At 52.5% G+C, this 14,831-nt stretch overlaps 1 protein-coding gene across 7 annotated transcripts in view; it reads right to left on the minus strand.

Annotated features, from left to right (window-relative positions):
- Positions 1 to 7,839: 7,839 nt before the first annotated feature.
- Positions 7,840 to 14,831, minus strand: part of LOC144738832 (chondroitin proteoglycan 2-like) — a 29,526-nt gene continuing 22,534 nt past the window's right edge. For 5 of the 7 annotated variants that reach the window (XM_078621823.1, XM_078621822.1, XM_078621825.1 and 2 more), the window contains 7 exons: positions 14,070 to 14,228; positions 13,740 to 13,781; positions 12,168 to 12,326; positions 11,089 to 11,247; positions 10,689 to 10,736; positions 10,213 to 10,377; positions 7,840 to 8,309 (listed from right to left, as the gene is read on the minus strand). In XM_078621823.1, the coding sequence (XP_078477949.1) occupies positions 8,302 to 8,309; positions 10,213 to 10,377; positions 10,689 to 10,736; positions 11,089 to 11,247; positions 12,168 to 12,326; positions 13,740 to 13,781; positions 14,070 to 14,228 (740 nt within the window). In that variant the 3' untranslated portion in view covers positions 7,840 to 8,301. The remainder of the gene's footprint in view (positions 8,310 to 10,212; positions 10,378 to 10,688; positions 10,737 to 11,088; positions 11,248 to 12,167; positions 12,327 to 13,739; positions 13,782 to 14,069; positions 14,229 to 14,831) is intronic. The other 2 variants (XM_078621824.1, XM_078621827.1) reach the window with 2 other exon arrangements.

The raw sequence follows: 14,831 nt of genomic DNA on the forward strand, positions 1-14,831 counted from the left end.
TCGTGAGAATTGTATTTTATCATGTTTTATATTTATTATTTCCCTTCTACGTGACTTACCGAAAGAACCAAGAAGAAGTTTCTTATGAGTTCTGCTGCTGCTCAATAACACAAAATAATCACGGCAATTTCCCTCCAGCGGTGGTATTTGAAGAGGTCACACGGGGAGGAAGGTTTGATTTTGTTTTTTTAATCTTTGACGGGGAAATGATGCAACTGAGCGATTAGCGACTGACGCCTTCGTGTGTTCTATAAATACAGACGACGAGATCGGTGACTCGGGGCGACTCTGTGTCTGTGTGTGTCTGTGTGTGTCTGTGTGTGTCTGTGTGTGTGTGTCTGTGTGTGTGTGTCTGTGTGTGTGTGTCAGTGTGTGTGTCTGTGTGTGTGTGTCAGTGTGTGTGTCTATATGTGTCTGTGTGTGTCTATATGTGTGTGTGTCAGTGTGTGTCTGTGTGTATGTCTATGTGTGTGTCTGTGTGTGTGTCTATATGTGTGTCTGTGTGTTTGTGTGTGTGTCTGTGTGTATGTGTGTATGTGTGTGTCTGTGTCTTTATGTGTGTGTCTGTGTCTTACTGTGTGTGTGTGTGTTTGTGTGTGTGTCTGTCTGTATGTGTGTGTCTGTATGTGTGTGTGTGTGTGTCTGTGTATGTGTGTGGCAAAACAACCTCCTACCTCCTCGCGGTGCCGGACGGGCAACACTGTCGTGGGCAGTGCTGTGGGGGGAGGGCCAATGCCCATTGGCCTCTCCCCTCATGGCGTCTGTGACCACCACAGTGGCTAAACGGGGGCTCTGGACGGGTGCGAGGGGCTGGTAACCCCTCCACCTTCAATTAACCACCACTAAACTACGATTTAAACATAAACCTGTAATTAATAAGCTTGTGCCGGAGGCCCCGGGGGGTCAGGCTTTTATGACGTCTCCTGGCCAAACCCCATTTGGCGGAGCCAGGAGATTGAATTTTAACCCTCGGGGCTCCTCCAGTAACAACGAAAAACCATTGCGGATGGCCACGTGGAATGTTCGAACGCTCACTGCGGAGGAGAGGCTGCCACTCCTCTGTCGGGAGCTGGACCGGTACCGCCTGGATCTCTGTGGCATTCAGGAGGTCCGGTGGACCGGTTCTGGCTCCTGCCACCATGAGGGGTGGACAGTCCTCTACTCGGGGCAGGAGACTGCCAAACAACAGGGTGTGGCTCTTCTTCTGAACAAAAGAATGAAGGGGGCGTGGGAGCGTGGCGGTGAGGTGTGGGAAGCTGTAAGCCCCAGGATACTTTGGGCTCGCCTTCCCATCAACCAGAGGCGAGGAGTGGTGGTCGTGGTTACTTACGCCCCCACCGAAGACGAACATCCGTGGAGGGATGCAGGCAAAGCCGATGAGTCAGACGCTTTCTATGACCTACTGTCACAGGTGCTGGCTAAAGTGGCCACTCGGGACAGAGTCATCTTGTTGGGTGACTTCAATGCCCGAGTTGGTCATGATGCTGGCACCTGGTCTGGAGTGATTGGAAGGCATGGGCCAGATCAGCTCAATAACAACGGTAGGAGGCTGCTAGATTTCTGTGCAGCCCATGGGCTTGTAATTACCAACACGCTCTTCCGGCATCGGCGCATCCACACAACATCATGGATGCATGCCGGGTCCAAGCAAGAACATCTGCTGGACTACGTAGTGACGGACCAGCGGATGCGAGCCCATGTCCTTGACACCAGGACCTACCGTGGAGCTGATCTGCCCTCTGACCATCGACTAGTCATCTGTAAGATGCGCCTGCCATTCTTCCACTCCGGTGGTGGGTGTACACCCAGGATCCCATTCCAACCAAAAGTGGCCTGGTCTAAGTTAGCTGATGAAAGTTGCAAGCGAGAATTTCATCATCGCTTGCAGCTGGGGTTGGCATCGTCCCCCACTCCACCTGATGTCGAGGGTAAATGGGCGAGGTTTAAGACTGTGACTCATGCAGCTGCAATGGCTGCTTTGGGTACGCGGTCCAGACCTCCCCGGGAACCCTGGCTGACGGAGGAGGTGTTCAGGTTAATTGAGAAAAAGCGACAGGCCCACTCTCATCGCCTACAGCATCCCACGTCAGAGAATGAGGAGGTTTACCGCAGCCTTCGCTCGGAGGTTCGGAGAGCCGTAAGGCGCTGTAAGGATGGGTGGTGGTCGCGGGTTGCTGAGGGGATGGAGTCTGCCTCAGTGGCCCGCGATCACAAATCACTATTTAACTCCATCAAAAAAGTAACCTGCAGCGCCACACCTATTACCATCATTAGAGGAAAAAACGGTGATCCAATCTCCGACCCCCAGGAACAGGTTTGCAGATTTGCTGAGCATTTCTGTGAGGTCCTGGGGGAGGGAAAATCTCTCAGCCAGGAAAACATCATGGCACAAAGTGGGGATAACCCTGCTGAGGCTGCGGTGCCTCAAATATTGGAAGAGGTCACCCCCTGTGAGTGGCTGGCTGAGGTACCGGCTGTTGAGGAAGTACTGAGGGCGATCCGGAGTCTGAGACCAGGGAAGGCACCGGGCAGAGATGATCTCCCAGGCGAAATGCTGAGGGAGGGTGGCGTTTGTGCACAGACTGCCCTATATGACATCATAACAACAGTCTGGACCACTGGACGGGTTCCGCAGGACTGGAAGGATGCCCTGGTGGTCCCCCTCTTTAAGAAGGGGGACCGCACAGACTGTAACAACTACAGGGGCATCTCACTCCTCAGTGTGCCGGGTAAGGTCCTGGCAAGGATTATTCAACATCGCCTTGCTAGGCATGCTGAGGAGAGGCTTGCGGAGCCCCAATGTGGTTTCAGGAAAGGGCGGTCCTGCACAGATGCCATATTTTCTGTCCGTCTGCTACAGCAGAGGTGTAGGGAATTCCAAAAAGACCTACATCTCTGCTTTATTGACCTGGTCAAGGCCTATGATACCATCAGTAGGACTGGGCTCTGGGTTGTTCTTCGTGCTTTCGGAGTCCCTGACCCTCTGCTCACGATCATTAAGGACCTTCATGATGGTGAGCGGGCCCGGGTAAAACTACGTGGCCGGGAGTCGGAGCCTTTCCCTGTACACCTTGGGGTGCGACAGGGATGTCCTCTGGCTCCCACATTATTTAACATCTATTTCGACTGCGTAGTTCGTGAAGCCTTCAATAGCTGTACCGGGGGAATTACCATTTGGTACAGATATAATGGGAGGCTGATCGACGCCCGGGTGCGATCAAGGGATGGCTCCCTATTGGTCAACCACGTTATGTATGCCGATGATTTGGTAATAGCTGCTCATTCAGAAGAGGAGTTGGAGACGCTGCTGCTGAGGCTGGAGTGTGCCACTAAGAGGTGGGGCCTTACCATCAGCCCCACCAAAACTAAGCACCTGCCTGGGTATTTTGTACCATCGGGCACTCCGCCCCCACAACTCCCAATCGGTGATGGGGCAGTTGTGGAGAGAGTAGAGAGTTTCCCATACCTGGGCAGTGTGCTCATGACCAGCTCCAGTTTATCAGCAGAGGTCTCACTCCGAATCAGTCGAGCGGCAATATCTTTTCATCGGTTGCGTAACGCTGTGTGGAAGCTACCTGGTCTGTCGCTCCGCACGAAGCTTCAGGTCTTCTCGGCCACGGTCATTCCCTCCCTTCTCTACGCTTGCGAAACGTGGACCCCCCTAGTGGAGCATCTTCGCCGGTTGGAAACATTTAGGCTGGCCTGCCTACGATCCATCCTGGGTTTGACCAGGCTGGATTGTGTGAGGAGCTCACAAGTCCTTGAAAGATCTGGGCAAAGTCCCATCAGTGAGCTCCTCCGGCAGGCAAGGCTGCGTTGGCTGGGTCATGTAGCCCGCATGCCCAGCCACCGCATGCCTAAACAGCTTTTGTTCGGCCGGATCGAGGGGGCTAAACGGGCGCGGCACGGGCTAGAGAAGAGATGGAGTGATGTGGTACAGGAGGACGTGGAGCTGAGTGGACTTGCCGATGACTGGTACCAGCGGTGTCAAGATCGGCCTCAGTGGAGGAGGCTCGTGAAGGACGCTACTGGGCAGTTGGAGGCAGTCGCCCTCCAACAACAACGGAGGGCGGAGGAGCGACGCTCACAACAACGAGCGGAGCGCCGGGTGGCTAAAGCACAGCAAGTTGGCACAGTAGGGGGCACAGGTGGTGCATCAGCCAGTCATCTCGGTCATCTCGGTCAGTCGACCCGTGGCACCTGGGTCTGCCCCGTGACCTCCTGCCAGCGGGCGTTCGACACTTCACGTGGCCTCAAGGTGCACATGGCCTGGCACAAGCGTCGTGGTGACGTCACCGCCACTTAGTGGCGAATGGCGGTTGTTGTTGTGTATGTATGTCTGTGTGTATCTGTGTGTGTGTCTGTCTGTCTGTGTGTGTGTCTGTCTGTCTGTGTGTGTCTGTCTGTGTGTGTGTGTGTCTGTATATCTCTATGCGTCTCTATGCATGTCTATGGGTCTCTATGTATCTCTATAGGTCTCTGTGTATCTCTATGAGTCTAGATGTATCTCTATGGGTCTCTATGCATGTCTATGTGTCTCTATAGGTATCTGTGTATCTCTGTGGGTCTAGATGTATCTCGATGGGTCTCTGTATCTCTATGGGTCTCTAGGCTTTTGTAATTTCCACGCGACGACGATGATGATGATGGTGATGATCAAAAGCCTCTCGCTCGATCAGATTGATGGCTCAGATCGCTTTTGAACATTTTTTTTTTTTTAAACCGAGCTGACGACCCAGCAGCTCAGTTGGAGTCTCGTACCCGGCTAAACACACGAATTGCTTCTGATTATCTTCTTTGTTCTTTCGGTAAAGTCACGTAGAATGGAAATAATAAAATAATAAAAATAAAACATTCAGACGCTGTTTTCTCAACAGACCTGTTCTCCACCTGAGGACGGGTGCTTGCGTTGTGGCCGAAACGTGGTGAGAATTGTATTTTATTATGTTTTATTTTTATTATTTTATTACTTCCCTTCTATGTGACTTTACCGAAAGAACCAAGAAGATGAATCCCTGCAGTCACGAAAGCTTTAAATCGAAAAATGCTTCTTATTAGTTCGGCTACTGCTGCTGCTGCTGCTAACGACACAAAATATTCACGGCAATTTCCCTCCAGCGGCAGTATTTGAAGAGGTCACCCCAGGAGGAAGAATTTATTTGTTTTATTTTTGACGGGGATACGATGCAACCTAAATTCTTGGCGATTAGTGACTGACGCCTTTCGTGTGTTCTATAAATACAGACGATTAGATCGGTGCCTTGGGGCGACTCTGTGGGCGATGCGCGGGCGGGTATGTGTGTGTCTGTGTGTGTATGTAGGTGCGGCTGTGTGAGTGTGTGTGTCTCTATGCAAAACAACGGGGAGTGGCTCTTCTTATGAACAAAACATTAAAGGGGTGTAGGAGCGTGGCGGTGAGGTGTGGGAAGCTGTAAGCACCAGGATACTTTGGGCTCGCCTTCACATCGACCAAAGGCGAGGAGTGGTGGTCGTGGTTACTTATGCCCCCACTAAAGGCGAACATCCGTGGAGGGATGCAGGCAAGGCCGATGAGTCAGATGCCTTTGACCTCCTGTCACAGGTGCTAGCGAAAGTGGCCACTCGGGACAGAGTCATCTTGTTGGGTGACTTCAATGCCCGAGTTGGTCATGATGCTGGCACCTTGTCTGGAGTGATTGGGAGACATGGGCCAGATCAGCTCAATAATAACGGTAGGAGGCTGCTAGATTTTTTTAGTTGCTGCTGCTACTGCTGCTGCTACTGCTGCTACTGCTCGCTAACAGCACTTGCCCCGACGGTCTGTCACAGGCTACACGTGGGGCGGGGAGATGTTTGTCTTTGTGGGTTCCAAAAGGTCTCGCCCCCGATGCATCATTGGCCCCCGGGTCGACCTTTCGAAGACAAAGCGATGGGTGGAGTTTTCTTTTTTATCATTAACTGGTGGGAATTGCCCGGCATTGCCCGGGCAAAAAAGACACACACACACATCGACTTACACACACACATATACATATGGACTCACACACACACACATCGGCTTACACACATCGACTCACACACACACATCGACTTACACACACAGACATCGACCCACACACACAAAGACATCAATTTACAAACACACACATATGGACTCACACACACATCGACTAACACACACAAACACATCGACTTACACACACACGCAGACATCGGCCCACACACACAAACACATCAACTTCCACACGCAACAACAACAACCGCCATTCGCCACTAAGTGGCGGTGACGTCACCACGACGCTTGTGCCAGGCCATGTGCACCTTGAGGCCACGTGAAGTGTCGAACGCCCGCTGGCAGGAGGTCACGGGGCAGACCCAGCAGGTGCCACGGGTCGACTGACTGAGATGACCGAGATGACTGGCTGATGCACCACCTGTGCCCCCTACTGTGCCCCCTACTACGCACACACACACACGCGCACACACACACACTGTCCTTGCACCCTTCATCATTTTGGCGTTGTTCTCTGGTCCACCGCTGGTGGTGAGACATCTACTGGATGTCTGTGACACGTCCAATGGACGTGAGGGAGTGAATCAGATTATTTATGTCGACTGGAGGAATCCGATGAGGTATGAAGCCCTTTATCACAGCACTTGCCCTGCCACTCTGTTAAGGCTACACGGGTAACCTTTGTCTCTGCCTGTATGGGCGCTGCTACTCACTACTCACGGCATGTCAGGGGTCTCCACGGAGCTGCATCCTCCTGACCCACCTGACGCTCTTGTCCATGTCCCTGTTCCACTGGTGTCGTTCGAAGGAACCAGCCGTCCCCTACGATGGCCACGCAAGACACGCAGCGCTAAATCCCGCCGGTTTTCACAATAACCTCCTTAATTCTAGATTTGAAGCTTTCGTGACTGCAAGGATTCATACTCTTAGTTTTTTTCGGTCAAGTCACGTGGGTAAAAAATTAAAATTAATAAAAATAAAATAAAAATCACGACGTTTCGGCGGCAACGCAAGCTTCCGTCTTCAGGTGGAACCGTCACAGCACGACTGCTGTATGAAGTGAGATGCTCTCTTACTAAGATACTCTCCTACTTGATACAGCACGATCGCTAACTGACCCACCGAGCCAGCGGTGGGTCAGTTAGCCTCCCCTAGGCCCCAGCCGGAGGACGCTAGGTGATGCGGATAGACTCGTGTGTAGTTATCGTCAAAGCCCGGAGGCTGTACCTCCTGAGGTTGAAGTTTCATGTACTAGGTGTGGCCCTGTGAGCCGTTCGGCTCTTGAATCGGGTGCAAACGCAACAAACAAAAAAACTAAAACATGAACAAGAAAACATCTTAAAGTGACTATGTGACTGAGTGCAAACAGAAAATCCAAGAAAAGACAGCAAAATATTGCAGAAAAAGCACCGTACACCAACGCTGTGTGCAAAAATCCCAGTGGGATGCAAGTCAAACAACAACAACAACCACAAGACAACTTAGATTAAGGCCATCAGTCTAACTCTGTACTACAACAACACAAACATGGCCAAACCGAAAAACTTTTCAAAAATCACCAAAATAAAGCCATGAAAGCGATGAAACAGTGCAGGTCATAGGAACTGTGACCGAATTTTCACAATAAACGATGTGAACAACATGTACCACCACCAAAACCCTGCAGCCGTAGCTGGCTGCATGAGTCACTCCACAACAGCAGCAGGAGCATCAGTCGGAGTGTCAACATTTTTCAATGCACCTTTAAGATCAGCGCACTAAATCAAAACGCAGGTTAGTGGGTAAGGGGACCGTATACCCCTCCGTGTGTGTTAGGGACCGTGTCGAAAGAAAGACAATGAACAGTGTGTGGCTCAAAGGAGTTTATTTGTCCGTGATTCAAGACACTACACAAAGACAAAGCTCCCCCGTGTAGCCTCTAGCAGGCTGTAGGGGCAAGTGCCGTTATTAGTGAGTAGATGTGCCTATAGACACAAAGATAAAGGTCCCTGTGTAGCCTCTAGCGGGCTTTAGGGGCAAGTGCTGCTAATGGCGAGGAGCAACATCAGCCCCTATGATGATCAAGGTGATTGTAGTGATAGTGGTGGTGACGGTAGTGATAGTGGCGGTGATAGTGGTGGTGATGGTAGTGATGTGGTGGTGATGGTAGTCACGATGATTATGGTGATGGTAGTGATGTGGTGGTGATGATGGTGTTGGTGGTGGTGATTATGATGGTGGTGAATTGATGGTGATGATGGTGGTGATGTGGTGGTGATGGTGACATTGCAGGAGGCGTCTTCATTTCCTGGAGGTCCCGTGACTCCAACCTAGACTCCTGCGGGCACACAGAGAGAGAGACAAAGGTGGTACGGGATTACCCCACCACCAGCACTACCACCTCCACCACCACTAGCACCACCACTAGCACCACCACTAGCACCACTACCTCCACCACCACATCCACCACCACCATCTCTACCTCCACCAGCACGACCTCCACCACCACCATCAGCACGACCACTGCCACCTCCACTAGCACCTCCACCACCTCCACCACCTCCACCAGCACCACCACCAGCATGACCACTACCACCACCACTACCACCACCAACTCCACGACTACCTCCACCACCACCACATCGACCACCACCACCTCTACCTCCACCGCCACTGAGATGCTGTCTAGGAGCTCTTTCAGAAGCGACGTGGCCCATCACAAAAGATGACAACAGCTCAACCCAAGTGACTGATATCATCACCATCGTCGTCGTCACCATCGCCATCGTCACCACCACGTGTAAATGTACAGCAGCAGCAGCAGCAGCAGCCAAACAGCTCTAAAACAGCGTGGTGGTGACATCGATTCTTAAATGTGGAGGGGAAAAACCAAAGGACCCAGAGACAAATCCACGGGGTGTGGGAAACTCTGCACTCTCTCCACAACTGCCCTAATCACCAATTGGGAGTTGTGGGGGTGCAGGGTACGATGGTACAAAATACCCAGGCAGGTGCTTAGTTTTTATGGGGTGATTAAATTATCGCTTGCAACTTTCATCAGCAAGCTGAGACCATGCCACTAAGCCCATGGGCTGCACAAAAATATAGCAGCCTCCTGCCATTGTTATTGAGCTCATCTGGCCCATGCCTTACAATCACTCCAGACCAGGTGCCAGCATCATGACCAACTCAGGCATTGAAGTCACCCAACAAGATGACTCTATCCCGAGGGGCCACTTTAGCTAGCACCTGTGACAGGAGGTCATAGAAGGCATCTGACTCATCGGCCTTGCCTGCATCCCTCCACGGATGTTCGTCTTCAGTGGGGGCATAAGTAACCATGACTACTACTCCTCTCCTCTGGTTGATGGGAAGGCGAGCCCAACGTAGCCTGGGGCTTACAGCTTCCCATACCTCACCGTCACACTCAGAAGAAGAGCTCCCTGTTGTTTGGCAATCTCCTGCCCCGAGAAGAGGACTGTCCACCCCTCATGGTGGCAGGAGTCAGAGCCGGTCCACAGGACCTCCTGAATACCACTGAGATCCAGGCGGTATCGGTCCAGCTCCCGACAGAGGAGTGGCAGCCTCTCCTCTGCGGTGAGCGTTAGAACATTCCATGTGGCCACACGTAGTGGGTTTTTGTTGTTTCTGGAGGAGCCCCGAGGGTAGAGATTCAGTCTCCTGGCTCCGCCAAATGGTGTTTGGCCAGGAGACGTCATAAACGCCTGTCCCCCCGGGGCCTCCGGCACAAGCTTATTAATTACATTTTTCCGTCGTGGTTTAGCAGTAATTAATTGAAGGTGGAGGGGTTACCAGCCCCTCGCACCCGTCCAGAGCCCCCTTTTGGCCGCTGTGGTGGTCACAAACGCCATGAGGGGAAAGGCCAATCTGAATTGGCCCTCCCCCCACAAGCACTGCCCACGACAGCGTTGCCCGTCCGGCACCACGAGGAGGTAGGGGGTTGTTTTGCTAGAGAGAGCACACACACACACGCACACATACACAGACACACACATACAGAGACACAGACACACAGACAGACACACACACATAGACACAGACACATGGACAGACAGACACACACATAGACACACACAGACACATGGACAGACAGACATACACAAACACACAGACACACACACAGACACACAGACACACACAGACACACACAGACCCACATACAGACACACACACACAGACCCACGCACAGCGCACACGCACAGCACAGACAGCCGACCCACCTTGGCTTGGCCACACGCAAGCACCGAGCCGCTGGTTGAACACCAGGCCTTGCTGGCAGAGCTTGTAGTAGGTGTAGTGGTTGGAGCAGTGGTAGAAGGCGTTGGTGTTCCCAGGGTCCGCGAACATCCCGTCCACCTTCGCCTTGCAGAAGTCCACCACGTACTCTGCGCACCACAGGCAAAGGTGTCCCGTGTAGCCTCTAGCAGGGCAGTAGGGGCAAGTGCTGTGAGTAGCAGCAGCAGTGCCTATAGACACAGACAAAGGTGCCCCGTGTAGCCTCTAGCAGGGCTGTAGGGGCAAGTGCTGTTAGTAGCAGCAGCAGTGTCTAGACACAGACAAAGGTGCCCCGTGTAGCCTCTAGCAGGGCTGTAGGGGCAAGTGCTGTTAGTAGCAGCAGCAGTGTCTATAGACACACAGACAAAGGTGCCCCGTGTAGCCTCGAGACGACACGAGATTGCACGAGTTGAGGGCTTACGTGGTTTGGTGGTTCCCTTGGTGGTCGTTGTTGCGTCGTCGTGTGAAACTGCACACACGACACAGACACAGACTCAGTGTGTGAGTAGTCTGTGGGTCTCTACTGTGTGAGTAGTCTGTGGGTCTCTACTGTGTGTGCAGTCTATGGGAGTCTACTGTTTGAGTAGTCTGTGGGTCTCTGTGTGAGTAGTCTATGGGTGGGTGAACGAGTGGGTGAATGAGCGCATTAGTGAGTGAATGAATGGGTGGGTGAATGAGTGAGTGGGCAAATGAGTGAGTGGGTGGGTTAGTGAACGGGTGGCGAGGTGAATTGGTGACTGTGTGTGTGTGTGTTTGCGTGAATGGTTGGGTGAGTGGGTGAATGGGTGAGTGAGTGGATGGGGTGAATGTGTGATACGTACCGTCCCAGTCACATCTGTTTTTGGCCGTGTTGAACACCAGGTTGGCTGGACATTGCTTGTGGTACGTCAGGGAATTAGAGCAGTGGTAGAAGCTGTGTGAGTCTGAGGGGTCTGCGTACATCCCATCGGCCTTGTCCTGACAGAATCCCGAGTTCACCACTGCAGGAGACAAAGGTGGAGCTGTTAGCGGGTCTCTGTGTGATGAGTCTGTGGGTCTCTGTGTGATGAGTCTGTGGGTCTCTGTGTGATAAGTCTGTGGGTCTCTGTGTGATGAGTCTGTGGGTCTCTGTGTGATGAGTATGTGGGTCTCTGTGTGATGAGTCTGTGGGTATCTGTGTGATGAGTCTGTGGGTCTCCGCATGATGAGTCTATGGGTCTTTGTGTGACGAGTCTGTGGGTCTCTGTGTGATAAGTCTGTGGGTCTCTGTGTGATGAGTACGTGGGTCTCAAATGAGTAGTCTGTGGGTCTCTGTGTGATGAGTCTACTGGTCTCTATGTGATGAGTCTATGGCTCTCTGTGTGATGAGTCTATGAGTCTCTGTGTGATGAGTCTACGGGTCTCTGTGCGATGAGTCTGTGGATCTCTATGTGAAGAGTCTATGGGTCTCTGTGCGATGAGTATGTGGTCCTCTGTGTGATGAGTCTATGGGTCTCAAATGAGTAGTCTATGGGTCTGTGGGTGATGAGTCATTGGGTCATTATGGGAGTCTACCTGTCTCTGTGTGAGTTGTCTGTGGGTGGGTGAATGAGCGTGCGAGTGGGTAGGTGAATGAATTTGCGGGTCAATGAGCACAAATGGGTTGGTGAATGAATGAATGAGTGGGTGATTGAAAGAGTGCGTGAACGAATGAGTAATCGAGTGAGTGAAGGAGCGCACGAGTGGGTAGGTGAATGAATTTGTGGGTCAATGAATGAGTGCGTGCGTGAATGAATGAGTGAGTGAAGGAGCACACGAGTGGGTAGGTGAATAAATTAATGAGTGGGTAAATGAATGAATGAGTGGGTGAATGAGAGTGTGAGTGGGGAGGTGAAGTAATGAGTGGGTAAGTGATTGGATGGGGTGAATGTGCCATACGTACCGGGCCAGTCGCACACGCTGATGGCCGGGTTGAACACCAGGTTGGCTGGGCATTGCTTGTGGTACGTCAGGGAATTGGAGCAGTGGTAGAAGCTGTGGGAGTCTGAGGGGTCTGGGTACAGCCCATCAGCCTTGTCCTGGCAGAATCCCGAGTTCACCACTGCAGGAGACAAAGGTGGAGCTGTTAGCGGGTCTCTATGGATCTCTGTGTAATGAGTCTATGGGTCTCAAATGAGTAGTCTATCAGGTCTCTTGGTGATGAGTCTGTGGGTCTCTGAGTGATGAGTCTATGGGTCTCTTGGTGATGAGTCTATGGGTCTCTTGGTGATGAGTCTATGGGTCTCTTGGTGATGAGTCTATGGGTCTCTTGGTGATGAGTCTGTGGGTCTCTGAGTGATGAGTCTATGGGTCTCTTGGTGATGAGTCTATGGGTCTCTTGGTGATGAGTCTATGGGTCTCTTGGTGATGAGTCTATGGGTCTCTTGGTGATGAGTCTGTGGGTCTCTGAGTGATGAGTCTATAGGTCTCTGAGTGATGAGTCTATGGGTCTCTTGGTGATGAGTCTGTGGGTCTCTGAGTGATGAGTGTGTGTAAAACAACCGCCTACCTCCTCGTGGTTCCGAACTGGCAACGCTGTCGTGGACAGTGCTGAGGGGGGGAGGGCCAATTCCGATTGGCCCTTCCCCTCATGGCATCTGTGACCACCACAGCGGCTAAATGGGGGCTCTGGACAGGTGCGAGGGGCTGGTAACCCCTCCACCTTCAATTAACTACCACTAATCTACGACCGAAAAATGTACTTATCAAGCTTGTGCCGGAGACCCCGGGGGGACAGGCGTCTATGACGTCTCCTGGCCAAACTCCATTTGGCAGAGCCAGGAGACTGAATCTTTACCCTCGGGGCTCCTCCAGAAACAACAAAAAAGCCACTACGGATGGTCACGTGGAATTTTCGAGCGCTCACTGTGGAGGAGAGGCTGCCACTCCTCTGTCGGGAGCTGGACCGGTACCGCCTGGATCTCTGGTATTCAGGAGGTCCGGTGGACCGGCTCTGACCTCCTGCCAGCGGGCGTTCGACACTTCACGTGGCCTCAAGGTGCACATGGCCTAGCACAAGCGTCGTGGTGACGTCACCACCACCTAGTGGCGAATGGCGGTTGTTGTTGGTGGTGATGATCATCATCACCACCATCATCACCATCACCACCATCACCTCCATCACCACCACTATCACCACCCCCATCACCACCACCACTATCACCACCATCACCCCCATCACCACCACCCCCATCACCACCATCACCCCCATCACCACCATGACCACCATCACCACCACTATCACCACCCCCATCACCACCATCACCCCCATCACCACCATCACCCCCATCACCACCACCCCCATCACCACCATCACCCCCATCACCACCATCACCACCACCATCACCACCATCACCACCATCACCCTCCCGTCTTCTACAGAGGCCACGACACCATCGTCAAGGCGTGCAATGGAGATGGAGGGGAGTGTGGGGGGGGTGGTGACGTCACGTGACGACACGAGTTGAGGGCTTACGTGACTTGGTGGTTGCCTGGGTGGTTGCTGCTGCGACGTTGCCTGCAACGGCACAAACGACACAGACACAGACTCAGTGTGTGAGTAGTTTATGGGTCTCTACTGTGTGAGTAGTCTGTGGGTCATTGTGTGAGTAGTCTGTGGGTCTCAACTGTTTGAGAAGTCTATGGATGGGTGAACGAGTGGGTGAATGAGCGAATTAGTGAGTGAATGAATGGGTGAATGAGCGTGCGAGTGGGTAGGCGAATTAATGAGTGGGTGAACGAATGAATGGGTGAATGAGTGAATGGGTGAGTGAGTGATTGGATGGGGTGAATGTGCCATACGTACCGGGCCAGTCGCACACGCTGATGGCCGGGTTGAACACCAGGTTGGCTGGGCATTGCTTGTGGTACGTCAGGGAATTGGAGCAGTGGTAGAAGCTGTGGGAGTCTGAGGGGTCTGGGTACAGCCCATCAGCCTTGTCCTGGCAGAATCCCGAGTTCACCACTGCAGGAGACAAAGGTGGAGCTGTTAGCGGGTCTCTATGGATCTCTGTGAAATGAGTCTATGGGTCTCAAATGAGTAGTCTATGGGTCTCTTGGTGATGAGTCTGTGGGTCTCTGAGTGATGAGTCTATGGGTCTCTTGGTGATGAGTCTATGGGTCTCTTGGTGATGAGTCTATGGGTCTCTTGGTGATGAGTCTATGGGTCTCTTGGTGATGAGTCTGTGGGTCTCTGAGTGATGAGTCTATGGGTCTCTGAGTGATGAGTCTATGGGTCTCTTGGTGATGAGTCTGTGGGTCTCTGAGTGATGAGTGTTTGTAAAACAACCGCCTACCTCCTCGTGGTTCCGAACTGGCAACGCTGTCGTGGACAGTGCTGAGGTGGGGAGGGCCAATTCCGATTGGCCCTTCCCCTCATGGCATCTGTGACCACCACAGCGGCTAAATGGGGGCTCTGGACAGGTGCGAGGGGCTGGTAACCCCTCCACCTTCAATTAACTACCACTAATCTACGACCGAAAAATGTACTTATCAAGCTTGTGCCGGAGACCCCGGGGGGACAGGCGTCTATGACGTCTCCTGGCCAAACTCCATTTGGCAGAGCCAG

Source organism: Lampetra planeri, unplaced genomic scaffold (genome assembly GCF_965212315.1).
Source record: "Lampetra planeri unplaced genomic scaffold, kcLamPlan1.2.h2 scaffold_118, whole genome shotgun sequence".
Taxonomy (NCBI): domain Eukaryota; kingdom Metazoa; phylum Chordata; class Hyperoartia; order Petromyzontiformes; family Petromyzontidae; genus Lampetra; species Lampetra planeri.